The sequence below is a fragment of the Periplaneta americana genome, chromosome 12, assembly GCF_040183065.1.
Source record: "Periplaneta americana isolate PAMFEO1 chromosome 12, P.americana_PAMFEO1_priV1, whole genome shotgun sequence".
NCBI lineage: Eukaryota > Metazoa > Arthropoda > Insecta > Blattodea > Blattidae > Periplaneta > Periplaneta americana.
Genome location: NC_091128.1, coordinates 164,572,511 through 164,600,484, shown reverse-complemented (window position 1 = coordinate 164,600,484; position 27,974 = coordinate 164,572,511). Strand labels below are relative to the sequence as shown.

Here is a 27,974-nt window from a genome sequence, read left to right as displayed (position 1 = left end):
ATCTTCAAGTCTGAACGCGTTAAGCAACTTATCGTGGATAAACACAATCCAGTTGAGCTTACTGCGTGTCTGATTGTGGAACACTTCATGTGATAACGAACAGTTTGTCAGTTGTGGAACGCGTTGGACTGCAAATATGGCGGAAACAGGTACGACTATCAGCAGAAAATTGAAGATTTACCTCTAATTCAGGTCAATTTGGCATCACCCCTTAGAGACTTGAAGGGCAGATTCTGTACAGGAGACTATTCTACATTCAAATTATTATTGTTTATTGAAAAATAAATACATGAATTTAAATCGAAACTTAAATAGCCGTCATATAGATATAATAGGCGTAACAGATCGACTACTGATTAGATTTTTTGTTTTCGACTGATCTTGAAGAAAAAACGAGAGTTTCAAAAAGGCATATGACTCGGTTAAAAGAGAAGTTTCATATAACATTCTTATTGAATTTGGTATTCCCAAGAAATTAAATTCGATTAATTAAAATTTGTCTCAACGAAACTTACAGCAAAGTCCGGCCATATTCTGTCTCATGCTTTTCCAATTCATTGCGGGCTAAAGCAAGGAAATGCACTATCACCTTTACTATTTAACTTCGTTCTAGAATATGCCATTAGGAAAGTTCAGGATAACATAGATGATTTGGAATTGAACGGGTTACATCAGCTTTTTGTCTATGCGGATGGCGTGAATATTTTAGGAGAAAATCCACTAACGATTAGGGAAAACACGGAAATTTTACTTGAAGCAAGTAAAGCGATAGGTTTTAAAGTAAATCCCGAAAATACAAAGTATATGATTTTGTTCCGTGACTAGAACATTGTACGAAATGGAAATTAAACGCAGAATAAATATGAGAAATGCGTGTTATTATTCAGTTCAGAAGCTTTTGTCATCTAGTCTGCTGTCAAAAAATCTGAGAGAATTTATAAAGCAGTTACATTACCGGTTGTTCTGTATGGTTGTGAAACTTAGACTTTCACTTTGAGAGAGGAACAGAGATTAAGGGTGTTTGTGAATAAGGTTCTTAGGAAAATATTTGGGGCTAAGAGGGATGAAGTTACAGGAGAATGGAGAAAGTTACACAATACAGAACTGCACGCATTGTATTCTTCACCTGACATAATTAGGAACATTAAATCCAGACGTTTGAGATGGGCAGGGCATGTAGCACGTATGGGCGAATCCAGAAATGCATATAGAGTGTTAGTTGGGAAGCCGAAGGCAAAAAGACCTTTGGGGAGGCCGAGACATAGATGGGAAGATAATATTAAAATGGATTTGAGGGAGGTAGGATGATGGTAGAGACTGGATTAATCTTGCACAGGATAGGGACCGATGGCGGGCTTATGTGAGGGCGGCAATGAACCTCCGGGTTCCTTAAAAGCCATTTTTAAGTAAGTATAGATAATAACAAAGAAGGTTCTGAAAAACTAACTGGAGATATTTTAACGATTATTTCACTTGTGTATTAATTCTCGAGTGGAGTGTATTAATCAGCTGAATCTCAACCAATCAGAGCCGTTTATCACTGTATTATTGTTGATTTAATATTGTCATATGTGCTTGTCGCTAATGATTCACTATTGTTTACACAAATCAATGACGAACACCATAACCAATTCATTCATCCATAATTTTCTGAAAAACCTAGCATCCTCCAATCTTTCCTATTTTCTGCCTTACTCTTTGTCTCTGCATATGATCCATATATCTCAATGTCGTCTATCATCTGATATCTTCTTCTGCCCAAAATCTTTCTCCTGTTTACTTTCTTTCTAGTGCAACCTTCATTAGGCGGTTTCTTCTCAGTACTAACAATATTAACAGTAATACTTAAATATACTGCATATAAAATCAATATCGATCAGGTTAGTGAACTTACATATGATGAAATAATGACTACACATGAAATGTACAGAAAGAAAAAGTTACAATAATATGTGGTGCTTAATTTAAAGGACTATAACATTACAACTTTGAAGTTAATAGAAAATATAACGTTGTACGAAAGCAGAAAAAAAAAGAAAGGAGAGTTAAGATTGTTGATATGAGATCTTGAGTCCTACTTCAAGAAAGAAGAAAAACTTAATTTCACTTTCACATAATGAACAATAAAACAAGAAAGTCTAGGAGCCATTCTGGAATTATGGCAGAGTAAAATAAAAAAAAGTATCCATTGTCTCCACGCAACATCAAACCTGACACCTCCAAGTCCTCAGCCAGCGTTATCTCAGCTGAGAGATATGTGGTCGATACACAACACAACCACGAGATAAGCCTTCCAGGTGTTGCTAATTACTATGGCCTTGTACAAGACTCGAAGTCATTACCCCTTCTTCCGGTGCGAACTGTCTCGATGCTACTGGAATAGCTTGAACTTTCTTCCTTGTTGTCGTACTCAAACACAACAGAAGTCAAAGAAAACTAGCAATTGTCTGATATGATATTCTCTTTAAGTTCAAATAAACAAGCGACAGACTAAATACGTGGCTGGAATGAATATCGTATACTGTATTAGCGTGAATACAAATTCTGTACAGTGTGGGTTTAAGTAGGCCTACTGGTGCGAACAGCAGCGAAAGATTGTGTAAAAAGTGGCGGTGTAGCTGCCGATGTAACAGTGTCAGTAGCATTAGTAGAAGTATCAGTGGAGATGGAAGATTTTCGCAATCACGATAAATGCGAAATGTACCCAGATGCTGTCAAAATAAGTAATTTTATGTTTAAAAGCACGTTAAGTACAGAGGTGTGAAAATTATTAGAATAATCTTAATTTTAAAGGTTTTTTAATAGTTTCTTCACAAATATTAATTGAATTGATGAATATTGGTATATATTACTATACTGGTGTAGGATATATGTACTACTAACAATGCCGGAAAGCGTTGTTGTACATTGGTATTTTTCTTATTTTACAATTGTTATGTGAATTCAGAAATTATTATATTATGTTGGCGGAATTGGAAACATAAAAAATTATATGCACAAAACAGATGTATACGTTCATTTGAACCTTCACAACAATGTAGACGCAAAGAACAATTTGTTTAAAGCATTGTTTAATTTTTTATGTTTCCAATTCCGCCAACATAATATAATAATTTCTGAATTCCCATAACAATTGTAAAATAAGAAAAATACCAATGTACAACAATGCTTTCCGGCATTGTTAGTAGTAAATATATCCTACATTAGTATAGTAATATTATATACCAATATTCATCAATTCAATGAATATTTGTGAAGGAACTATTAAAAAAACCTTTAAAATTAATATTATTCTAATAATTTTCACACCTCTGTATATTAGTGTAGTTTTTTAATCTGCGATAAACTGCGAAATTGAAGGAAAAATGCGAAATTTGTGTGTTTATGCGAAATAAGATCGGAATTACATTTTATGAGGCTTTAAGTAATTTGTAAAAAAAAAACATAATCTATCTAAAAGCACCGTTACATACAGGTTCTTACATTTTGTCGAATAGTCTGGTCACCCCTTCAAGTTACCTCTTTTACAGTATGAATAGTACAAGAATGTGACCTGCTTGATATTTATTTTTGTTAATTTTATATATTACTTTACTTGCATTTATTATTTTCAAGAATTTCAACTGGAAAATCTAGAAAATGCAGTTGTTAACAAGTTAATGACATTGAATTTCTACCACCACACTATCCATACGAAATATTACATCCAAAACCGTTGAAAAATACTAAATTGTAACATCAGAAATGCTATAAATTACTAAATCCGTTTTTAAATTGATAAATTTTTAATTTTAAATTGATAAAACCTACCATCTCTAAGTATCAGCAACAGAAAATAGCAATAGAAGTATTAGTAGCAGAAGAAGACCTAATATAAGTAGACACAATTGTCAATAATAAAATAAGTGTTAGTAGCCGTAGAAGACCTAACAGAAGTAGAGGAAACTGTCAATAATAATAAGGGAAATGTTGGTAGCCGTAGAAGACCTAATAGAAGTAGAGGAAACTGTCAATAATAATAAAAGAAGTGTTAGTAGTAGTAGAAAACCTAATAGAAGTAGAGCAAGCTGTCAACAATAATAAAAGAAGTGTTAGTAGTAGTAGAAAACCTAATAGAAGTAGAGGAAACTGTCAATAATAATAACAAGGGAAATGTTAGTAGCCGTAGAAGACCTAACAGAAGTATAGGAAACTGTCAATAATAATAAGGGAAATGTTGGTAGCCGTAGAAGACCTAATAGAAGTAGAGGAAACTGTCAATAATAATAAAAGTGTTAGTAGTAGTAGAAAACCTAATAGAAGTAGAGGAAACTGTCAATAATAATAACAAGGGAAATGTTAGTAGCCGTAGAAGACCTAATAGAAGTAGAGGAAACTGTCAATAATAATAACAAGGGAAATGTTAGTAGCCGTAGAAGACCTAATAGAAGTAGAGGAAACTGTCAATAATAATAAGGGAAATGTTGGTAGCCGTAGAAGACCTAATAGAAGTAGAGGAAACTGTCAATAATAATAAAAGTGTTAGTAGTAGTAGAAAACCTAATAGAAGTAGAGGAAACTGTCAATAATAATAAAAGAAGTGTTAGTAGTAGTAGAAAACCTAATAGAAGTAGAGCAAGCTGTCAACAATAATAAAAGAAGTGTTAGTAGTAGTAGAAAACCTAATAGAAGTAGAGGAAACTGTCAATAATAATAACAAGGGAAATGTTAGTAGCCGTAGAAGACCTAACAGAAGTAGAGGAAACTGTCAATAATAATAAGGGAAATGTTGGTAGCCGTAGAAGACCTAATAGAAATAGAGGAAACTGTCAATAATAATAAAAGAAGTGTTAGTAGTAGTAGAAAACCTAATAGAAGTAGAGGAAACTGTCAATAATAATAAAAGAAGTGTTAGTAGCCGTAGAAGACCTAATAGAAGTAGAGGAAACTGTCAATAATAATAACAAGGGAAATGTTAGTAGCCGTAGAAGACCTAACAGAAGTAGAGGAAACTGTCAATAATAATAAGGGAAATGTTGGTAGCCGTAGAAGACCTAATAGAAATAGAGGAAACTGTCAATAATAATAAAAGAAGTGTTAGTAGTAGTAGAAAACCTAATAGAAATAGAGGAAACTGTCAATAATAATAAAAGAAGTGTTAGTAGTAGTAGAAAACCTAATAGAAGTAGAGGAAACTGTCAATAATAATAACAAGGGAAATGTTAGTAGCCGTAGAAGACCTAATAGAAGTAGAGGAAACTGTCAATAATAATAACAAGGGAAATGTTAGTAGCCGTAGAAACCTAATTGAAGTACAGGAAACTGTCAATAATAATAAAGGAAATGTTAGTAGCAGTGGAAGACGTAATAGTAGTAGAGAAAACTGTCAATAATAATAATAAAATGTTATTAGCAGTAAAAGACCTAATAGAAGTAGAGGAAACAGTAAATACATAAATAAATAAATAAATAAATAATAATAATAATAATAATAATAATAATACTAATAATAATAATAATAATAATAATAAGTGTTAGTAGCAGTAGAGGTGTTGGCAGTAATATAAGCTGTAGTAACGTGAGTGTGATCAGCATAATCCCTTTGAAATCCGTCGATCATGGCAAGGTTTGAACCCACGAACCTCACATAAGTAACATTACTGGTAGTATCTGTAGTAATAATAGTGGTGTTAGTAGTCAGACTGCAAAGGAATAGAGGCGTACCGACTGAACTATTTGTTGGAATGCTGAAGTAGGCGCTGAACCGTATTTTAGCGCGTTCAAACAAGTTTTTACACGGAATTTACTTTCCGAGGTAATTTAGGCTACCCACGCTAACTGGTTTGTAAAGGTGAAAATTAATTTAGCATTTCAACTACTTTTCAACGAGGACTTTCCTTTTGACAGGTGCCGCAATGTCATCTTCTCCGATAGAATAGCTGTTGAGTTGTCCTAAAACTGAAGGATCGTTTTGAGAGCGAGAAGATGAACATGTGGGAATCTGCTCTACACCAGTGGTATACAATCTATTTGCTAGCGTACCCTCAAAATATATTTGTACCCCCAAACTGCATTGCCATTATATGTAAATTAACAAAAGACTATGATTGATGTACTAAAAATATATTATTATTGTTGTAGTTATTGCTGTAATAATAATAATAATAATAATAATAATAATAATAATAATAATAATAATACTTACTTACAAATGGCTTTTAAGGAACCCGAAGGTTCATTGCCGCCCTCACATAAGCCCGCCATCGGTTCCTATCCTGTGCAAGATTAATCCAGTCTCTATCATCACACCCCACCTCCCTCAAATCCATTTTAATATTATCCTCCCATCTACGTCTCGGCCTCCCTAAAGGTCTTTTTCCCTCCGGTCTCCCAACTAACACTCTATATGCATTTCTGGATTCGCCCATATGTGCTACATGCCCTGCCCATCTCAAACGTCTGGATTTTAGTTCCTAATTATGTTAGGTGAAGAATACAATGCGTGCAGTTCTGTGTTGTGTAACTTTCTCCATTCTCCTGTAGCTTCATCCCGCTTAGCCCCAAATATTTTCCTAAGCACCTTATTCTCAAACACCCTTAACCTATGAATAATAATAATAATAATAATAATAATAATAATAATAATAATAATAATAATAATAATTTACGCAAAATGGTATTGAAGCAAGGAAAAACAAGAGTTGATATTGCAAAATAAACTATAATACAATGCAATAACCAGGCTTCGAGACTTCGGACCCAATAGAGCAGTTCAGTGGGAAATCCGCATAACGGCGTACTGAGTATAGTGGTAAGCGTAGACTACAGTGAGTGGAGTACTGTAGAATGAATGCCAAAACGTACGCAAAGAAAAACGTTCTAGATTTGAAGGTTCTGACGAATAATTTGGTTTTCATACAAATCTATTTTCAAACTGTGTCTGAAACTATTACACGGTTAGAAAAGTCGGAGCAAGAGATGCCGGAAGCCCTCAAATTAATTGTGGAAATGACACAGAGAATTAATGAGACACCAAGTACACCGGTTACTGAACGTGTAAAACCGGAGTGGAAATCAATGTTATGTAAAAATAACGGATATGGAACATTGTGTAATTTAAATAGCAAATTAGTAGACATAGAGCAGCAGTGGCGAAAATGTAATCGTGCGCCGAGCCACTGTGTAACCTGCAACGTGCATAGCACCTATGGAGGGAGGCAGACACCCGAAGGGGAAGTGAAGCAACTGTCTGACTTATTAACGGATTTTCATTTTCCTTACGTCAAGCACTTAAATATAATTTTATACAGTAAAAGGCTTCAAACTAATGTTTAGTACGTGTAACGAAGAAAGAAATGAACAAGAAAACATAGGACACATTATCACAACCTAAAATTAACTGTCTTCAGAATGTCTCTGCGACAAAGTTTCAAAATCAGGAATTATGTCACTTACTGCCAGTCGTAGTTGATCACGAAGGTATTTGTCTGTCAGTCGTGATCTAAATTTGGTTTTTACTATTTTAATTGTTGAAAATAATTTTTCACAAACGTAAGTTGTAGAGAACATGGCTTCAACAGAGCAAGCGAAAGAACGAAGTTTCGGATATTTATTTTTTGGCAAAGATTTGAAAGTTCAACATTTGTCAAGTCTTTACATCTAGCTTTCATTTAACATCACATTGTAAATCAGTGAGTTCAAATTGAAGAGCTAACCGCATTATTCGTACATCTGCTGAAAAAGGGTTGACGTACAGAGATGAAGATGATGATGATGATGATGATGATGATGATAACAACAGTAACACTTAACCTTTTAATGTTTCATCAGTAACATGTAGTATAATGCCGTTTTGTTATACAACCGTTTTCCTCGTAATACTTGTGAACAAATCATACATTTAATATTCTCATCATATTGACAGCAAATAAATGCGTCCTCCCATCTACTTGGAACTTTCGTACATGGTTTCGAGACAGACATATGCCACTCGCAGGTCAGAGACAAATACAAATGGAACGGAGTTTGACTCCAGTGAGTGAGAGGGTGGGGGTTGGTGGAGGTTAGAAGCAAGCGAAATGCACAGCTATAACTGCGACCCACAATGTCTCGCGAGTCACGTTCTCGCCACGGCGGACACAGAGTCACCCGAGAATAAAGGACTGTCTCTTAGAGACTGCAATGATGTTAGGTTTTTTCGTTTTCTCCTATCACGTCATGTGACGTAGAGCGCAGTTTTTCACAGTACAATCTGCGTTTGGCAGATAACCGAAAAAGATTTACGTTTGAGACACTGAAAATGTATCTTGTAGTACATTGCAATTCGGTACTGTAACTGCAATTTCTAAATACGACCAATAGGATATATGAAGATATTAAAATTGATACATGTTTATTTCCACCATTAACACTGTGTATAATTAATCACAAATTCTTATAAAGGACAGGAGAATAAATGCTTTTCGTATTCTCTTGACATTGGCATTGTGTAATGTATATTTACTTTCAGAATGTACATGTGTGTTTCCCCATACTACCGTACTCTACTCTAAATAGCAACGTTGTTACCTCAACGGGCAGGGCATAGTTGCGCCCCACGGTCAGATAAGATGCAGCAGATAAAAAAGGGTCCCTGTTTTATAGGCATAGTTGCGCTCCGTTCCCCTCAGGTAGTAAAAAGGGGCATGGCATAGTTGCGCCCCGATGAAATATGTAGAGAAAAAGACACTACGGAAACTTGAGCCTCGTGATCAACCAACCTTATTGATTTCTTGTTCGATTTAATATTCATTATCGAAACCGTTAAAATGAACACCATGAAGTTGGCAGTACTTTATTAACTAACACATTCAAATGAGTGAGCCGTTGGAATATGGGGCCTTAGCAGTCTTGACATTTTATTAGTGATTTTCACACCGTCTGTGGCGTATAGTGAGGTTAATTTAAAGTTTAGTGAAAAGGATAAAGAGTTAATAATTCACAATAGTTCTAAGTTTCAATTTTCGAAACCTTGTACCGTAGGGTTAAGATATCGATGTACAAACAAAAAATGCAGTTCATTTATTGTGTGTGATTGATAAAAAAGTGTTATTTTAAATAGCAAAATTGATCATATGCTAGGCCTACCTGATTTCAATGCAGCTATCACTGTAATATTTTTAAGTAATTTGTTTATATTATGACAATCATTTTCGTGTGTACTATGCCCGATCGGGACGCAACTATGCCATGTCCCTTCTGCTACCTGATTTCTTCGGGGCGCAACTATGCCATGTCCCATCTGCTACCTGATTTCTTTGGGGCGCAACTATGCCATGTCCATTCTGCTACCCGATTTCTTCGGGGCGCAACTATGCCATGCCTAGGCCTCCCAATTGACCGCGGGGCGCAACTATGCCATACCGATCTCAACTCATCTCTACCTTTCACTACCTGCAGCGAGTCAACAACCTATAGTACAAGCACAGTAAACTTATTGTATCGGGTCCAAAGTTTCGAAGCCTGGCAATAACTATCAACAAGTATAATAAAATCAATATGTCAGCATTTTTACATACGTAATCAGTAAGATTAGTACCCCTTGATACAACGCCGCGTACCCCCGTAACCCGTAGGGTACGCGTACCATAGATTGAATACTACTGCTCTATACCATCATAATGAAAAACTCAATATGCCGTTTTCTTGTGCACACACACGCGAATGCATCTTTCAACGGCGAAGCAGAAGTGGTGTCATGCAAGATGTTTCAGTAACCATGTTACAAACCTATCAAGCTGGTACAGAGGATCACAAGGAGCGGATATTGATAGGGATATCGCTGAACTTCTGGTGAAGTTTGGTATGGTATAGGCATCCCAATATGCATGCAAGAAACGTTTCTCCACTTTATGGTAGACTATACAGTGATATTCACATGCCCCTTTTATAATATATACAGGGTGATTCACGAGGATTTATCGTCACTTACGGAACTTATTTCCGAAGACATTTTGAACAAAAAATTCCATATAAACACTTGTCCTAAATTGAATATTTTCAGAATTACATTAATTTGAAGTTATTTGTAACATATCATTATGTATGTATGTATTTATTTGCACTGCAAGTGGGCAAGCACCCGGTGGCAGTGGTATATACAATATTAACAATACACAATAAAATGATAAGCAATACACAATAAAATCTACAATACACAATACAATTTACAACACATATACAATTTTATACACAATACAATAAGAATACACAATACAATTTAACACAATAATAATAAAACATAAAATAAAATACCTAATTTTACAACACAACCTACATAATTATGTATAGGTCCTACATAAGTTTCAATAGTCTTTCACTTTACTCTCATCTCACTCCCTGTAGTGGCACTATGACGTATTTCACTGACACTTTAGGACACATTTCACTGACACTCTGTAACACATTTCACTGACACTTTAGCACACATTTCACTGACACTATAGAACACATTTCATTGACGCTATAAATTATCACTGATCGGAACTATTCACTGCACTGTAAAACCATAACTCCACTGACTCACCTCGCTTCACTGATACAACAGTTCAAATAAGTCAAATAATTACATCCTTATGCATACTTATAAACAGAACTACATTTAAACTAAACATTTCTAGTCTAAGGCCCTCTTACACGCTATTTTTAAATAATTTACAATTCAAACCAAGGAAGTAACTCGTCAGGCTAGATAAATACATGTCACCTTAAAAAATTAAATGTTAAATGTCACCTTAATTTTAATTTTCACTTTATACACAACTTTTTAAATTATTCTTGAATCTCCTTAAGGAAGGACAGCCCTCAAAGACCGCTGCAGGTAGGTCATTCCAATCATTTATAGTTCTATTTAAAAATGAGAATTTACCTACATCCGTTTTCTGTTTCCTACATTTGATTTTAAAATCATGATCGTTTCTACCATAGTACGTTGGCTTTTCTAACCGAGCCGTTATGTCTACCCATGCTTTCTGACCTAGATGTGCTCTATACAATGATGTTATTCTAGTTTTCCTACGTCTGTTTTCCAAAGTTTCCCATTTAAGTTCTTTTATCGTATCGTTTCCATCTTCTCTTTTACCTTTAACAAATTTAGCTGCCCTATACTGGATTCTTTCTAAGGAATTTATCTGATATATTCTATAGGGATCCCAACACGTAGTTCCGTATTCCATTAACGGTAGCACTAACGTTAGATATGCTATTTCCCTCGATTTGGGGCTAGCCTTTCTCAAGATTCTCATAATAAAGTGAAGTGCCCTCCATGCTTTACCCGTAACATTATCAACATGCTCTCCCCAAGAAAGTTTGGAGTTTAAATACACTCCTATTCTTTAGCTTTAATGATAAAATAATATTACAGATAAGAAATGAACTATTCAGGAGTATAATTTCTTTAATTAGCTAGTATTCTGAAAGGGTTTATTGGGATTTATACCTAGAATAACTATATGATGATTTTTAACAAGATCTTGTAATATAGCTGCTCCGCCTTCATTGAATTTATTAGGTGAAATTAGACTATTAAATAATTTGGTTGGTTGATTATGATTAACTATATATACGTTAATTTTTTAATCCTTTTTACGGCTGCTTATACTTTATGGGCCGTATTCACAGACATTCTTAGCGCGGGCTTTCGGTGGATGATCAGCGAACTAACGCTTTTCGTATTCATAAACCAGAGTCAGCGATGTGATATGATATGAATCCTGTTTAGCACGCTCGTAGCCCGGGCTAGCGAAATGTCTATGAATAGCACCCTATATCTTTATTCGTATACTCAACATGGCATGTATTATTCTGGTATTTATTCTTGTTCTTTGGGTTATTCACGTGAATATTTATAACTATTTTTGCATTGATTTCCTTTAAATTTATTAATTTTGAGTAGTGACGTTGTTGCATTTTGAATATAGTTGTTTACTTAAGCAGTTCAATATAATAAAATATGAAGAGTTCACTGCAAGAATGATGGATGTCATTTGGAATACATTTTGCAGGAGAAGCAATTGAAAGTTTGAAATGCTTAGCGCTCAAAGCTTAACTGTGATTTTCCGATCATTACTGGACAATGACTATCAGTGTTAATGCCATATAACTCTCTATGTACATTCTATATGTCTTAAGCTATGCATTGACAATCTTGGTTCATTTTCGACAAGAAAGTGACATCCATCATTCTTGCAGTGGACTTTCATATTGATTTGTGGTGTCAGTGATATAATTTATTTATCTTAGGTTATGATGTATATATCTATTTGTTTTATTAGATTTATTAAAAATGTGTTGTCAATTCCATAGTTGCTTCGTACAGATTTTTTTTTCCATTTTTAACTACAAAATTACATTTTTCTTACGCATTTATCACAACAATTGTTACAAATCACGCTACTCTTGTAAATTCTTCAAGACTGTACATCAGGGTGCATAATTAAACTGTAAAGAATCAAGTCCCTAAAGTCGTATGATTTGTAACAATTTTTGTGATAAGTGCGTAAGAATTATGTAATGTTTAGTTAAAAAATGAAAAACAATATCTGTACAAAGCAATTAACAACACATTTTTAGCTTCAGAACACTAGCCAATTAAAGAAATGATACGTCTAAATAGTTCATTCTCTATTTGTAATATTCTTTCACCCTTGAAACAAGAAAAAATGTATTTTACTAACAACTTCAAATTAATGTAACTGTGAAAATATTGAGATTAGGACAAATGTTTATATGACATTTTTTGCTCAAAATGTCTTCAGAAATAAGCTCCGTAAGTGACAGTCAATACCTCGTGATACACCCTGTATACATATATATGATGTCCAGGAAATTGCGGTACTTGTTTCTAGGAGATTTCAACGCAAGGTTAGGTGTGAAATTTCTATACCTCGAGAATGGCTAATTCATTGAGTATTGAAAATAGGCACCTCTTCATTTTATTTGGTTACCAAGGAAATTTAACACTTGCTGATATTAGGCATTTTCTTAGTTTTGTTACTTATGCCGAATCATGCTTCATCTCTAGAATGGAAGCAGTAGTATTTACTTAACGACGCTTTCGACTACATAGGTTACTCAGCATGGAAATTCAACGTGGGCCAGAAATTGGTAATTGGTAATTTCCATTCTTTATTAAATCTGATACCTAAACTTACATAAATTAAAACTAAGTCAGGTTAGTTTAGGTTAGTCAAGTGTGAGTTAGATGTTTATGAGGATGCTAGGTTACTGTCCTCGAAAATTTACATTTTATTCTTGATTTTTCTTTTTGATTTAGTGCTTATTTTTCTGTGTGTATGTTACATTATATTTAGATTTAGATTTTATTTAATAATAACATATACATAAAAACGTTACATTAAAATACCCCGAAAGAGCAAAGCTCGTGTTCGGGGACAGTTCCGTTACATAGATATACATACTTTGTAGACAAAATACTTAATAAAAAAGCTCACATAAAGATGATAATAAAATTAGTAAATAATAATACTAGTAATAACTGAGTGAAAAAAAGAGACGATGTTGAGATTGATGGATTAATATTAAATTATTATTAGTAGTATAATTAGTGCAGGTCATGTTGATATAGTAACCAAGATAAAATAGAAAAATACACTTAGGATAGAAATAATTTTGTTTTACAATACATGGTACATAATATATATACAGGGAAGTCTGTCATATAAATTTTTTAATTCTGGATCTGAAAATTTCATTGCTTAAAGTAGTCAATTCTGGATGAAATTTTATTATCGAATTATATAGACGTGGACCATAATTTGTACTGTGTAGTAAACCAGCAGATGTGATGCATTTAGGTTCAACTAATTTAAGAATTTCATTTCGTCTTGTATTATGAGCATGTGGCTGAGCTACAAATTTCATTCTATTTTTATGACAGAATTTCATTAAAGAGTATTTATAAATTTGGTCAATTCTAAAAACATTAAATTCGGAATGGATCAAATTTGTTGGATGATCCAGTCGCCTTTTCAAACAAATTTTGATTATACGTTTTTGCAACATAATTAGAGGAAATGGCCGACAAATTTTGCTCATGGTCTTCTCTCAGGGACAGGGTTCTTTTACATGCCAAAAATCTAGGACACGGAACCCACAGCTTTAATTCTTTCCTGGAAGTCGCCATGTTAAGGATTTTATCACTCTTGGCCGGGTCTGGCCACTGCACCGTCAAGGGTGACTGTTTCTGTGATCGAAACTCCGGAACTGCATGCAATAATTTACGTGCTTCCCAGCATCTGGCTTCAGTTCCTGCATAATTTTTATTTGTAAAAACACGCAACTTCTTACTTTCATCCAGTGATACAATTGGTAGTTCAGTTTGTTGTAACAAACACCGGACAGATTTACGTGTAAACATAAACATTCGCTGCCAGACATCCTCAATGAAAGCTTGTACCTCCCACTTCGCTATCATTTCCGAGTGTCACGGAATAGGCGGTGTAATGCCTGGTACACAGGGTGTCTTTACTTGGTATCTGAATGCCAGGAAAATGACGACTATCTCCAGACATATCTTTAGCACGCCAATAACAGTATATCTCTACAGAGGATTTCAGGTTAAGAAAATAGCATCGAACATATGGGGGCTGTTCCATCAACTATTTATAAGTATTTTTCTTGAGAACTGGAAATTAGTTAGTTTCCTTTAATTCATAAAACATAATTTCATTGAGAACTAGAGCGATTTCATGTGCTAAAATTGTGTTACACCTCTAAAATTGACATATATTTAATTTACGAATAACGGGATAACAGCTAAATTGGTGGAATAGCCTTTCGCTTTCTTGTCAAACATTCCCGCTGATAAATTTAACAGACAAGTAGGGGTGGTACAGTTGAGGCTAAGATTTCACAATGTTAAAACACGTACAACATTGTCTGCGCTTATTATAGCCTATAAAGTACACAGAATTTAACTATCAGCAAAATGATTAAGGCATTAGGTATGTAAGTTAGGTTCTTGTTTGATTATAGTGTGAAGTTAATAACGGAAAACGTGTGCTGCACATAATCTTAATTTTGTATTAGAAGCGCTTCTTAACATTTAATAATGGAAAACGTGTACTGCACATAATCATAAATTTGTATTGTAAGCGCTTCTTAACATTTAATAATGGAAAACGTGTACTGCACATAATCCTAAATATGTATTGTGAGCGCTTCTTAACATTTAATAATGGAAAACGTGTGCTGCACATAATCTTAAATTTGTATTGTAAGCGCTTCTTAACAATTAATAACGGGAAACATGTGCTGCACATAATCTTAAATTTGTATTGTAAGCGCTTCTTAACAATTAATAACGGGAAACATGTGCTGCACATAATCTTAAATTTGTATTGTAAGCGCTTCTTAACAATTAATAACGGGAAACGTGCTGCACATAATCTTAAATTTGTATTGTAAGCGCTTCTTAACAATTAATAATGGAAAACGTGTGCTGCACATAATCATAAATTTGCATTGTAAGCGCTTCTTAACATTCAATAATGGAAAACGTGCACTGCACATAATCCTAAATTTATATTGTAAGCGCTTATTAACATTTAATAATGGAAAACGTGTACTGCATATAATCCTAAATTTGTATTGTTAGCGCTTCTTAACAATTAATAACGGGAAACATGTGCTGCACATAATCTTAAATTTGCATTATAAGCGCTTCTTAACAATTAATAACGGGAAACATGTGCTGCACATAATCTTAAATTTGTATTGTAAGCGCTTCTTAACAATTAATAACGGGAAACATGTGCTGCACATAATCTTAAATTTGTATTGTAAGCGCTTCTTAACAATTAATAACGGGAAACGTGTGTTGCACATAATCTTAAATTTGTAGTGTAAGCGCTTCTTAACAATTAATAACGGGAAACGTGTGCTGCACATAATCTTAAATTTGTATTGTAAGCGCTTCTTAACAATTAATAACGGGAAACATGTGCTGCACATAATCTTAAATTTGTATTATAAGCGTTTCTTAACAATTAATAACGGAAAACTTAAAGAATTTGCAGTTTCAAATGTTATCAAACAAAGAAACAAATGGTAGTGACGTAATAAAAATAGAAGAAAGTATACAAAGATTAGAAGAACTAAAGTACTCTAATAGAATAAAATAGATATTAATTGACTTACTAAAATTCCATGTCACTAATGTTACTTTCACCAAAACGTTTGAACGGAGCCGCCATTTTCAGTTGACTATCTTTGCGGGAAACAAATGACGATCGTAAAGCATGTTTTATAATACTGTAAAGAATTTGCAGTTTGAAATGTTGGCAAACAAAGAAACAAATGCTGGGGAAGTGATAAAACAAATTCTAGGGAAGCGATAAAATTAAACAAATGCTAGGGAAATGATAAAACTGTGCGATAAGCAGCCATGATTGGTTGAAACACGTCCTTTTGTACCGTTTTATTGGTCAAAAGTAGTATGACGTAGTAAAAGAGTACTAGTCATTGTAAATATTGTTTTCAATACATAATACTGCATTATTGTGTCAATTCTGCTGGGCTATTATCAGGGTTGAGAAAAATCCGGGTATTTAAAAAAAGACACAACCCAGTGGGTTTTACTGGGTTTTTATGGGTTTAATTGGTTTTTATGGGTTTTATTGGGTTTTTCTCTAATGGGTATTAAATAGTTCAATTTCGTGACTAAGTGATTCAGAAAACCAACATATTCTAAGAACTACTTCATGAGCAAAAACTGGTAAATTAAATAAGCAAAGATTGGTAAATTATTATTAAATATTCTTAAGTTGGCAGCCTGCCCTTCCACTATCTTGCTAATATGTTAGATCCAAGATTCAGAGGGGCAAGAATAACTGCAGATCAAGAGGAAAGTGCAGAAAATTGGCTCACAGAGATTCATCCAGAGTGGGTGACAAGTGTTATGTCTTTTAGGATTGCTGATTCTGATTATTTTCCTGCTACTATGTTTTCTGACGCAGTTGTACAACAGTTCAGTCCAAAAAATGGTGGAAAATAATGGAATTGAAAACAACAAAAAAGGGGAACTTGCCAACAGGATTTATTAGCTTTGTGAAAAGTTTAATTTCTTGCCCTGCCAGCACTGCATCCATTGAGAGAATCTTCTCCACCTATGGGCTTGTTTGGTCAAAGTTAAGAAATAAGTTAGGAGAGGAAAAAGCTGAGAAATTAGTGAAGATCTACAGATTTCTGCATGTTAAGAAGGACTGAATTGTGATGTAGTTAATATTAATACCATTCTACAATAAAACACCGTGTTGATGAAAGTAATTTTTTCTTTATAATGAAACATTACCTAATTAATAACTTTCCTGACAAATTGTTATAGTAAATAAATATGATGCACCTTTTTGTAATATTTTGTATGTTGATTAAATTACGAGAAATAAATATATGTTTTTTTTTGGGTTTTGTGTCGGGTTTTATTGAAGGTTTTATTGATGGTTTTTTTGGGTCGGGTTAAATTACAACAACCCTGGCTATTATTGGCCTATGGCTGCTAATCGCACATAAATAAATACATAAATAAATAATAATCGGACAATTTTATCTCGCTGGCTTCTCACTCTGGAGTCCTACAAATTAATACAGAACTAAAACAGCTCCTTGACCATGTGGACACACCAACAAAGGAAAGACTTAAGAGAAGACACACTTTCTAATGGGTGACGAGAGAATTTCTTGCCAGCCACCCACTCCAGAACACACCTCAGAAAACTGATCCCTGCAGAATGATCATCGTTTGGTCGACAAGGATCAGGAAGGAGGGTCTCTCCGCATGTGGGTCGTGGCCTCGTTACCCGGCCGCGCCACCAGGTCAGGCTCGTGTCTCTCGCTTTCGCCCTACTTTCCTGACAACATGGCGACCGCGCGAAATAAATATTCACTTTTCTGTGTAATGAAGCATTGTTGATGCAGCCAGTCGGGGCTCACGATGTACCGTTATGGCCGCGGCGCGTCTGGCTGGTAATTGTCTTGCCCGCTGCTGCTTTGTTTTGTTTTGTTCACGAGCGGCAGTTGAGGCAGCGTTACGTTTTATTAAAGCGATCAACAAACGTGCATTGAAGTCACTGGAAACGAACAAGGCAATAATTACATTTCCCAACTAATTCACAAGCTGAACGTGAAATACTTTAAATGTGTTATATAGCATATACAATGCGAAAAACGAAGTAATGGATATAGGGCTTTAACATGAGAAATCAGTTTTTCTCAAATACTCTCGCTCTTATATCTTCCACAGGTACATTTTTATAAGAAAAAAATGTTGTGTCTAAAAGTACATAGAAAAGCACTAACAATTCTTTGATTTTCTTACCAAGTTAAGAGGTATTAATTAAATGAGATTATAAATGTAATTTTATTAGGTTTAACATTTTACATTCGCTTCTACGTCTTTTGTTTTTAATTCCTTTTGTATTTAAGGGGAGACAAAGAGACAAATGCAGTTAAGTACAAAATATTTTGCCTTTAATGCATTTTTCATTGTAGAGAGTTACAATTTTGCATGCACTTTGTAAGTGGTGTAGCGTACATACTGAATTTTATAGTTTCACTTCTCTTCTTCATAGTTTTCCTTCTCTTCCTCAAAGTGTGTTTCTTCTCTTCCTGATAATTTTTCTTCTCTTCTTCGTAGTTTTGTCTTTACTTCATAATCTGTCCTTCATCATTTTCTCTTATCTTATTCATAGTTTTTCTTCTCTTAATCATTTTCTCATGTCTCCTCCAATGTGTTTCTTATTTTCATACTTATCTTTCTCATCATTTTATCTCCTTTTCTTCATGTTTTATCTTCTCTTCCTAATCGTTTTTCTTCTCTTCTTCACACTGTTTCTTTTTCCTCATCGTTCTATCTTCTCTTCCGCATGGTTTGTCTTTTCTTCCTCTTCCTTTTCTCTTCTTCATAGTCTGCCTTTTGTTCCTCATTTTCATTTCTTTTTTTCATAGTTTTTCTTCTCTTCGTCATAGTTTTTCTCATCGTTCTCGTCGTTTTTATCATCTTCGACTTTTTCTCATCTTCCTCGCATTTTCTTCTTCTCATCACCGTATTTCTTCTATTCATCACCGGTTTTCGCCTCTTCCTCGCCGGTTTTCTCCTCTTCCTCGCCGTTTTCTTATCTTCCTCGCAATTTTCTTCTTTCCTCACCGGTTTATTCTCTTCATCACCATCTTTTTTCTATCCATCACCAGTTTTCTCCTCTTTCTCGCAGGTTTTCTACTATTCTTCGCCGGTGTTTTCTCTTCCTCGCCTGTTTTCTTGTCTTCCTCACCATTTTTCTTCTCTACCTCACCGTTTTCTTTTCTTCCTCGCCGGTTTTCTCCTCTTCCTCGCCGTTTTCTTATCTTCCTCGCAATTTTCTTCTCTTCCTCACCGGTTTATTCTCTTCATCACCATCTTTTTTCTATCTATCGCCAGTTTTCTCCTCTTCCTCGCAGGTTTTCTACTCTTTCTCGCGAGTTTTCTACTATTCTTCGCCGGTGTTTTCTCTTCCTTGCCTGTTTTCTTGTCTTCCTCACCATTTTTCTTCTCTACCTCACCGTTTTATTTTCTTCCTCGCCGGTTTTCTCCTCTTCCTCGCCGTTTTCTTATCTTCCTCGCAATTTTCTTCTCTTCCTCACCGGTTTATTCTCTTCATCACCATCTTTTTTCTATCCATCACCAGTTTTCTCCTCTTCCTCGCAGGTTTTCTACTCTTTCTCGCGGGTTTTCTACTATTCCTCGCCGGTGTTTTCTCTTTCTCGCCTGTTTTCTTGTCTTCCTCACCATTTTTCTTCTCTACCTCACCGTTTTCTTTTCTTCCTCACCGGTTTTATCCTCTTCCTCGTCGTTTTCTTATCTTCCTCGCAATTTTCTTCTCTTCCTCACCGGTTTATTCTCATCACCATCTTTTTTCTATCCATCACCAGTTTTCTCCTCTTCCTCGCAGGTTTTCTACTCTTTCTCGCGGGTTTTCTACTATTCCTCTCCGGGTTTTTCTCTTCCTCGCCTGTTTTCTTGTCTTCCTCACCATTTTTCTTCTCTACCTCACCGTTTTCTTTTCTTCCTCACCGGTTTTTTTCTCTTCCTCACCGTTTCCCTTATTTACCTCTCCGTTTCCTTCTCTTCACCGTTTTCCCTCCTCTTCTTCTTACTTTTTCTTCTCTTGCTATTCATATTTATTGTCATCAAACGTCTTTTAGGTAATGGCTTCCCTCACATTTCTGCATACGGTCCACCACTACCTTGCTTACATTCCATCCTATATCCTTTATATTTCTCTTATCATCTATGACTCCCCCGGTCTGCCAAATATCTAAAGTTTAACCCTGCTTCTGCCTATCTACAGTATTTACAACTCTTGATCTTCTATCTCTTCCCTCACTCTAATTTCCAAATACTATGCACTACTGTCCACCTTATTCTTATACTGGGTGTTCATTTCAAAGTGTGTCATGACGTCACTGTTGTGAGTCAGCGATTTGAAGCGAGTTTCAGCTTTTATGTCAGAGAAGTTGCCTATTAATCAAGGCGTTCAATCTGAACTTGAGAACGTGTACGGTATAACTTGAACGTCGTAGCAACAGATGGCGGTCTGCACGGTCTGTATGCTACCATAACCTCTTTCGAACTGTGTTTTGCGCGGGCAAGTCGTACGCAGGGTTTTTGTTTTCATCGGTTGCGTACGGCAACATTCCACAATACAAATCAAATGCTCCGTGTCCATGTTGACCGTCGAAGTTAATGTCAACAAATACGTAAGTAATCGTCTTAACCCTCTCGCCATATCCCGACAGTAAGAAAAAAACTCACGTCAGTACGTGTTTCCAAGCAGTTCACATTCCTGCCACTACAGGTGTTACCGTACGTATCGGTAAGTACTCTTGAGAATGAACGCCGTACTTGCTAGGCAACTTCTCTGGCACATAAGTAATACGCCTCTGTGGAAGTGTAGGAAGATTGAATTCTCTAGGCTCAACGACTAGCAACATGACGGCGTACAGCGAAGCCATGACACACTTTGAACTGAACACGCAGTATAGTAACATTCGCGTCTACATATATTCCTCCATCTCTACTACTATCATTTTCATCTTTCGTTACTGTTACCCTACTTGTATGTTTAAGGTTTAAACCTTTTTATCTCTGACTAGTATTTACTAATATTTCTACTATCTCATCTACTTTATCTTATTATATTATTTGACTCAATTATTCTTGCAATGTTCTAATGTTTGTGCTACCTCCTTGCAATTCTTCTGTCGCTATTCGATTTCTTGTTTTCCTCATAGCCTCTTCTCTATTATATTCCTTGCCCTCTCTACTGTATTAATTCCCTTACAGCCTCGTATCCTCTGCACTATTTCTCCAGCTGTGTGTGCCGTTACTTGAGGTCGTGGTCGTCACAACGTTAACCCGCCGCGCCGCAACTGTTCGCAGGTGGCGCTATGGAATCGTGGCTGCTGGACGTCAAGAGAGTTCGCATCCCGCGACCCAAGTTCGCGTCTGCCCGCGGCGGCGGATACCCCACCGAGCCACCAAAGGACTACAGCGGCGGCTCGTGCATGGAGGACGACAAGAGCAAGCGGGGGGACTACACGGCGCGGGAGCTGGCCAAGGCGACGGAGGAGCTGCGCCGGGCGGTGCAGGAGAAGCTCTAACCCGCGTGTGTACGGAGCCTTGACTTTCCTAACGGACATGATGTACAGTAGAGTGCTACGATTCAGAGCGGAAAAGATCGCCCGTTAAGAGTTAACCACAACCAGTCGTCGGACACGGCGAACACTGAGGGGCCTTCCCGTGAATTTGGTTACATAAACTGCAAATAAGCTCATGCATTCTTGACTTACACGTTGTAACGGGTCCCCAGGAATGGGTGAAGCACTTTCGACTACAGCATAGGAAGAAATGTTTCTTCATTGGCGTGAGCAGTTCGTTATTACTATTATTAATATTATTACTGAATACTATAATATTTAGGTGTTTAACAGCGGACTGATCTATGAACACTAACTGCTCTCGCTAATTTATTATGTTTTAACAAAATATAATGGAACTGTATCCGGCAGCTCGAATCAGACGGACTGGCTCTTTTTATTTGGTTTCTCGACTTTGTCATGGAAAATAAAAGCTATACGCTAAAAGGGAGCATGCGTGAACTTTATTTTCCGTGAGAAAAGAATTCTTTTTGTGTGAAACTGACATTAATCTCACAATTAGGGAACGGATTTCTAGGTGATAAAAAAGAGATATTCAGGACTTTATAAAATTAAATTTAGGACTTTTAGGAGTTTATATAAAATTAACAATTAATAATTTTAATTTTAGTAAATACTCCATTTTATGTACTAAGAACTGGTGCTGACAATGAGTGCTAGTGAATTGAAGACTCAAAACATATCAGTGAAAGAGACTGCTGATTGGTCAGTTTTATTTCGAATAACGGGGTTGACGCGAAAACTAATTTGTAAGCTTTCGTCTAGCCTCAACAACCTATTACCCCTTTTATGTGAGGATGGACTTATTCAAACGAACTTCACTTCCAGGAAATTCTGTAAAATCTTCTCCCCTCACCTTTTAAGGGGACACTCAGCTATATTTTGGAACTTTTTTCCTATTTGACCAATCTTTTTCAAATTTGGAGAAAAAGTTTAATATACACATGGAAAGTAACATGCAAAATCTCAGCTCATTAGATACAGTACTTTTCAAAATAAAAATATATTTCAATTTTTAATCAATCATTAATTGAAATATCACTTTTAATTATCATTCTTTATTTTTTGGCTTTGTGCATTTGACTGTGACTTCTCAATGAATAGGGGAAGAATTCTGCGTATTGATTTAGTTCTGTCACGTAAATTAGTGTAGAAATTTAATTTTTCATTTCTATGACACTTTTTCTGCAATTTTTAAGTTGAGTGTCCCCTTAAGACCAGTATGGGACGAAGTTACTAGATCAGTACCTGTCAGTAACAGTATTTTTGTTTTCAAATTTTAAATTGCTTTTTTGTAGTTTTTTGGGCATTTTTTCATTTTTAGTACCGGTATTTTTATTTTAAATATGCTCAAAATACTAAAAAGACACTTTTCAGATACAGACGCAGGTTTTAGGCATTTACAGGACTTTATGGTTCATTTAGGCATTTTAGGTCATGTGCAATTTTAATAGGAGGAGCCTGTGTACATGAAACATAGAGATATATGAATAACATATATGTCTAGGATGTAGCAAACAAAATAGGTACGGAACTAGAAATCCGTTCCCTAGGCCTACTCATAACATATAAGGGTACACAGAGATGAAATTTCAATTTCCAAAACAAATAAAGGTAGAAGTCTGAAATATTGTAGGCTACAGTTATTGTACTTCTTATAAACTACAAATATTGTGTATACCAAATTTTATTTATTTTGGTTTAAGAATGTGTGAATTATTAACTATTTTGTAAATTTATTTTTTTTAATTGCTATTATTCCTACAAATTTAATGTTTGCCTGATATTCCATTTTTATAACTATCAAACGCTCCTAAATAAAACTTACTATCCAGTGTTTTCATTTGTTTTACCCCCCCCCCAAAAAAAAGAAAAAATATATATATATTGTCAACTCTAAAAACTGCCAGAAAAGTTAGGAAACTCAAACTCCTGTGAGACTTAAATAAAATCCTGATAGTACGTTTTGTTACACATGTATTAAAGAAATTTGGCAAAAAGTCATTCATATAGTATAAATTTTGTAGCAGATATAGCATATTTAGCAAAGCAAAATGTGCAAAAAAAAAAAAACGAGAGCGTATAAAAATGAGTTCCAAATTTTAAGTGAATATAAACACAAGCATACGAGTTTTTAAAAATGGCCGCCGAAACATGCAATTGAAGAGGCGTAAGTGCATGAAAATTGTCCCAGAGCTTCCTTATACCTTAAACAAATTTTTAATGCTGAAAACTAAAAATGTGATTTTTAAAACAAAAATGAGAAATTTTCACCTAGGTGTACCCTTCAAAAAGAAAGAAACTTTGATCTATCCTGATTAAAATAAAAATAAAAAATTGTGAGAAGTGTCAAGTGACTCGAAAACATCATTTCATAGGTGTGACGTCACACAATTCATTACACAGCACTTCCGACGAGACCGGGTTAAACTTCTCTGTATTTTGGCTTATAGTTCTGCCAGTTGTTTTTTTCAACATTTAGGCCTATTTTCCGGATTTACAATGTAAACTGAAATGGTACATCAATGTGAAAATCTTAATTCTGAAAAAAAAAAAAAAAATGGCACTTAGCACCTTTGACATTTCAAGGCCTCAATTATCGTGTATAACAGCCTTTCTTTACCTGTCCATACGTCAAGTATTGACACTTGTCACATCAGTTGTTCGAGAAAACTACTACCTGTGTGTCGGTATGGATGGAGGACACTTTGAACGGATCTTGTAAACAAAGGTAAGGCACCACAGTACGATAAATGTTGACATAATACTGCTGGTACGAACGGGTTATTTTCTAACAGTAACAAAGTATTTAATGATATTTTAATGTTTTTCTGATGTTATTACAATCCTAATTAAGTAGTAGCAACCCCATGTAATATAAATTCCATCATAATATCACTGTGTTTCAAATTATTACACTATACTTGTTTTTTTGAAAGATGGGACATGACAGGAGCGTTGCGATCGGAAAAAACAACTGAATGGCACATAGCGTGGTAGGCCTGTTGCTATGGTAACAGTGGTTGAGTTGCCAAACTTACACTTCTCCTTGGCGAGTGCTTAATATATTATTTCATATATTATTTCAATGTACCGAAGTACATATGATATTTCCATGCAGATATTCCGTCGGATCCCGGCCAACTAGTCACTCATAACGAGTGCACCTCAGCACATGTGTGGACTTCGGTCCTATGTTCATAGACATCTATGACGTAGTGCAGAGGGCGGCCACTAGAGGGAACCCAAGAGTTGGAACTCAATCAGAGACAATTCTGTCCGACGTCGGGGTTGTATCCGGTGTGGCTTAGTGGATAAAGCACGTAGAGCTGAAAATCCGGGTTCAAATCCCGGCGCCGGAGAGAATTTTTCTCCGTTCCATTACTCTTTCATCGTACTCTTTCATCGAGTGCTTAATAGCTCGCTTGGCGACATTTATTGTGCACACAATGTTGGCATTGGTACGTTTCGTCTTTGATTCTCTGTCAATTTTTGTATTCTTTTCTTACGTCCGCGTGAATTGTCAATGAATGTTTTAACGTCAGCCATCTTCACGACAATTGCTGGCTTCCATCAGCTGGCAGCGTGGTAGTCCATATTGGCAACATGGCACTTTAGTTCCAAGTTCGGCCGCTTAACTGTCATGTCCCATCTTTCAAAAAACACAAGTATACAAAATATTTCATCTCTGAAACGAAGTCGTAATAAAGAAAAAGTATTTCTACTTTTTTTAAATTTCAAATAGCGATATCTCTCGGCATCTAGCATTTCACGAAAACATTTTGAACCACCCTGTATGCAACAAAGGTTGCTATAGTTTCTGTTAATATACAATCATATTACTTCATTGAGACGGTACGGAGTAATCTGCAAGATTTTAACTCTATAATGACTCAGTTCTATCGCAAACTAATTTATTTATACAGACTATCTCTCATAACGTTAAAGTTTCTTTCATAAATTAATAATAACACTAGCATCTTCATGCATTACGGTTGTACCAGAAGTCATGCATATCACGATCAGTACTTAAAGCGATTCACTGGGAAGACAGAAACGTTTAACTCTATCACGAAGTGCGATTGTTCTGTTCAAGGAAAGACACTCGAAACCTACATCGTGCACTCAGTGACAAAACAAAAGAAAGAAAAAACAAATTGTTCTCAACCACGGCAAGATATATTGTCTTATACTGCTTACCCTGCGTAGAGATAAATTTTAATTCGTGTATCAATATAAATTTTAATTCATGTGTCAATCGCCATACAGTCCTGATTTAGCACTTGTTCGGTTTCACGAAAAATCACAATCAAATCTACAACTTTAAGACCAAAAATATGTCAATATGCTGTGTATTAATGCTTGTGGATAGCTAAAACAAAGTTATACAGCAAGAAATATATTAAAATCCTAGAATGATGGCAAGAATATCTGAATAACAAAGGTGATTTCATAGTAAAGGTGTTTTTTCTTATAGTGATTTTGTTCGCGATATGTTTATGAATTCTGGTATCATTTACATGTTAATTTTTACGCTCACACATAGCAGTATAAGGTTTCGTTTTAAATTTAGAAAATATATATTTCAACTATCATTATGTATGCATTATGTGATCCTACTTTACTGTACCTGTAATCTATTTTTTTTTCCACAGAATGTGTTAAAATACTTTATGATAAGCTGTGAAAGAGAAATATTTGTTTTTGGTCCTAATATAAAGTGAATTTTATTGTTAATGTAAGGAAACCATAACTGTAAAGATGTAATAAACATAATCCTATATCAAAGTTCTAATAACTCTTTATGACCCTAACCCTAAGAGAAGGCAAACAATCCTGATATGAAACTATGATTGCAGATGTGAAATTAAAGTCATTTAAAAACTTAGTGCAAAAATGCTATATCACAGTTTTTTTTTAACTTGGAACTTTTAAGTGGGCAGCTGTTCGCGGAAAATGTCCATTCTGTAATACTCCACGCGCATCTTGCTTCTTTGCAACCCCCAACATATTATTATTCTAAAAATAAATGAAATATGAATATCATCGTATAATTATGCATTTCAATTTTGTTTTCATTTTATTTATTGTATTCCATAGACCTTACATTAGCTTTGAAGCCTTAAGATGTGGAACAAGTCAAAATTTTACAAGATTACAATTTTTTGGCGAGACTAAGTGAGGTGAGGCCGAGGATTCGCCATAGATTACCTGGCATTTGCCTTATGGTTAGGAAAAAAATCGGAAAAACCCAACCAAACGGGGATCTAACCCAAGCCCGAGCGCAGCTCTGGATCAGCAGGCTAGCGAGTCTGCCAACTGACAAGTAAACGTTCTGATGGGGGCAGATAAAGTTAATTTTTTTTCTTTCACCATGTTAATAATGTCAAAAGAAGTACTTATACAAATTTTGACCACTCGACTGCAATTATGAGGGCCGTAAAAAAAAGTTCGCCAGGGGCCGTTAACAGAAAGAAAAAAAAAACAATTTGATAGGAAAAATTTATTGCAACAGACCAGCAATTGTTGAGTTATTTTACAACATACTCCTCATCGGAACTGAGGCATATCATGGGATCGACTGAGAGTTGCAGACGGCTGTCGAACTCTGGTTCCGATCCAAGGCGGTTGACTTCTACGACACAAGGATACAAAAATTGGTCCCATGGTATGACAAATGTCTCATGTTCAGTGGGGATCTGTTGAGAAATAGCGCAACAATTGCTGTATCTGTTTCAATAAATCTTTCCATGCAATTGTGCTTTTCTTCTGTAAAAGGTCCCACGGAAAATCACTTTCTGGACGGCCTCCTAATTGCGGTTGAGTGCCCTAAGTTTGTATAAGTACTTCTTTTGACACTATTAACATGGTGGAAGAAAAAAAATTAACTTTATTATCTGCCTCCATCAGAACGTTTGCTTGTGAAATGCGTTGGTGGCTCTACAAAAAAAAAAAATATATATATAGTACATAGCAATCAGATGATTCAATTTACAAACCTAAACAATTATTCAAAGTTGAGCTATAAAATATAATACATAGAAAGTAAGTTGATTCAATTTAAAAGCAGAAACAATTCAATCAAATGAAATATACAAAAACTGATAATACAGACGTGGACAAATTATTAGCAAAATTGAAGATTTTTATTATATATTTTTACAAAATATGATTCTTCAATTTAGACTACACTTGACATTTTTGCGTATTTCCAAATTATTAGCAAATAGAACATTTGTACTGTA

General features: G+C 35.2%; 3 protein-coding genes across 3 annotated transcripts in view; 1 reads left to right on the top strand and 2 right to left on the bottom strand.

Moving 5' to 3' along the window:
• Positions 1-27,974, bottom strand: part of LOC138709993 (whirlin-like) — a 508,846-nt gene that overhangs the window by 112,704 nt on the left and 368,168 nt on the right. The gene's annotated exons all lie outside the window — the stretch shown is intronic.
• LOC138711279 (uncharacterized) overlaps positions 1-27,974 on the bottom strand; it is a 156,013-nt gene that overhangs the window by 72,275 nt on the left and 55,764 nt on the right. The window lies entirely within an intron of this gene.
• Positions 25-26,517, top strand: LOC138711142 (uncharacterized). The gene is made up of 2 exons (XM_069842492.1): positions 25-149; positions 21,452-26,517. The coding sequence occupies exons 1-2, from the start codon at positions 137-139 to the stop codon at positions 21,670-21,672; spliced, it is 234 nt and encodes a 77-aa protein (XP_069698593.1). The 5' UTR covers positions 25-136; the 3' UTR covers positions 21,673-26,517.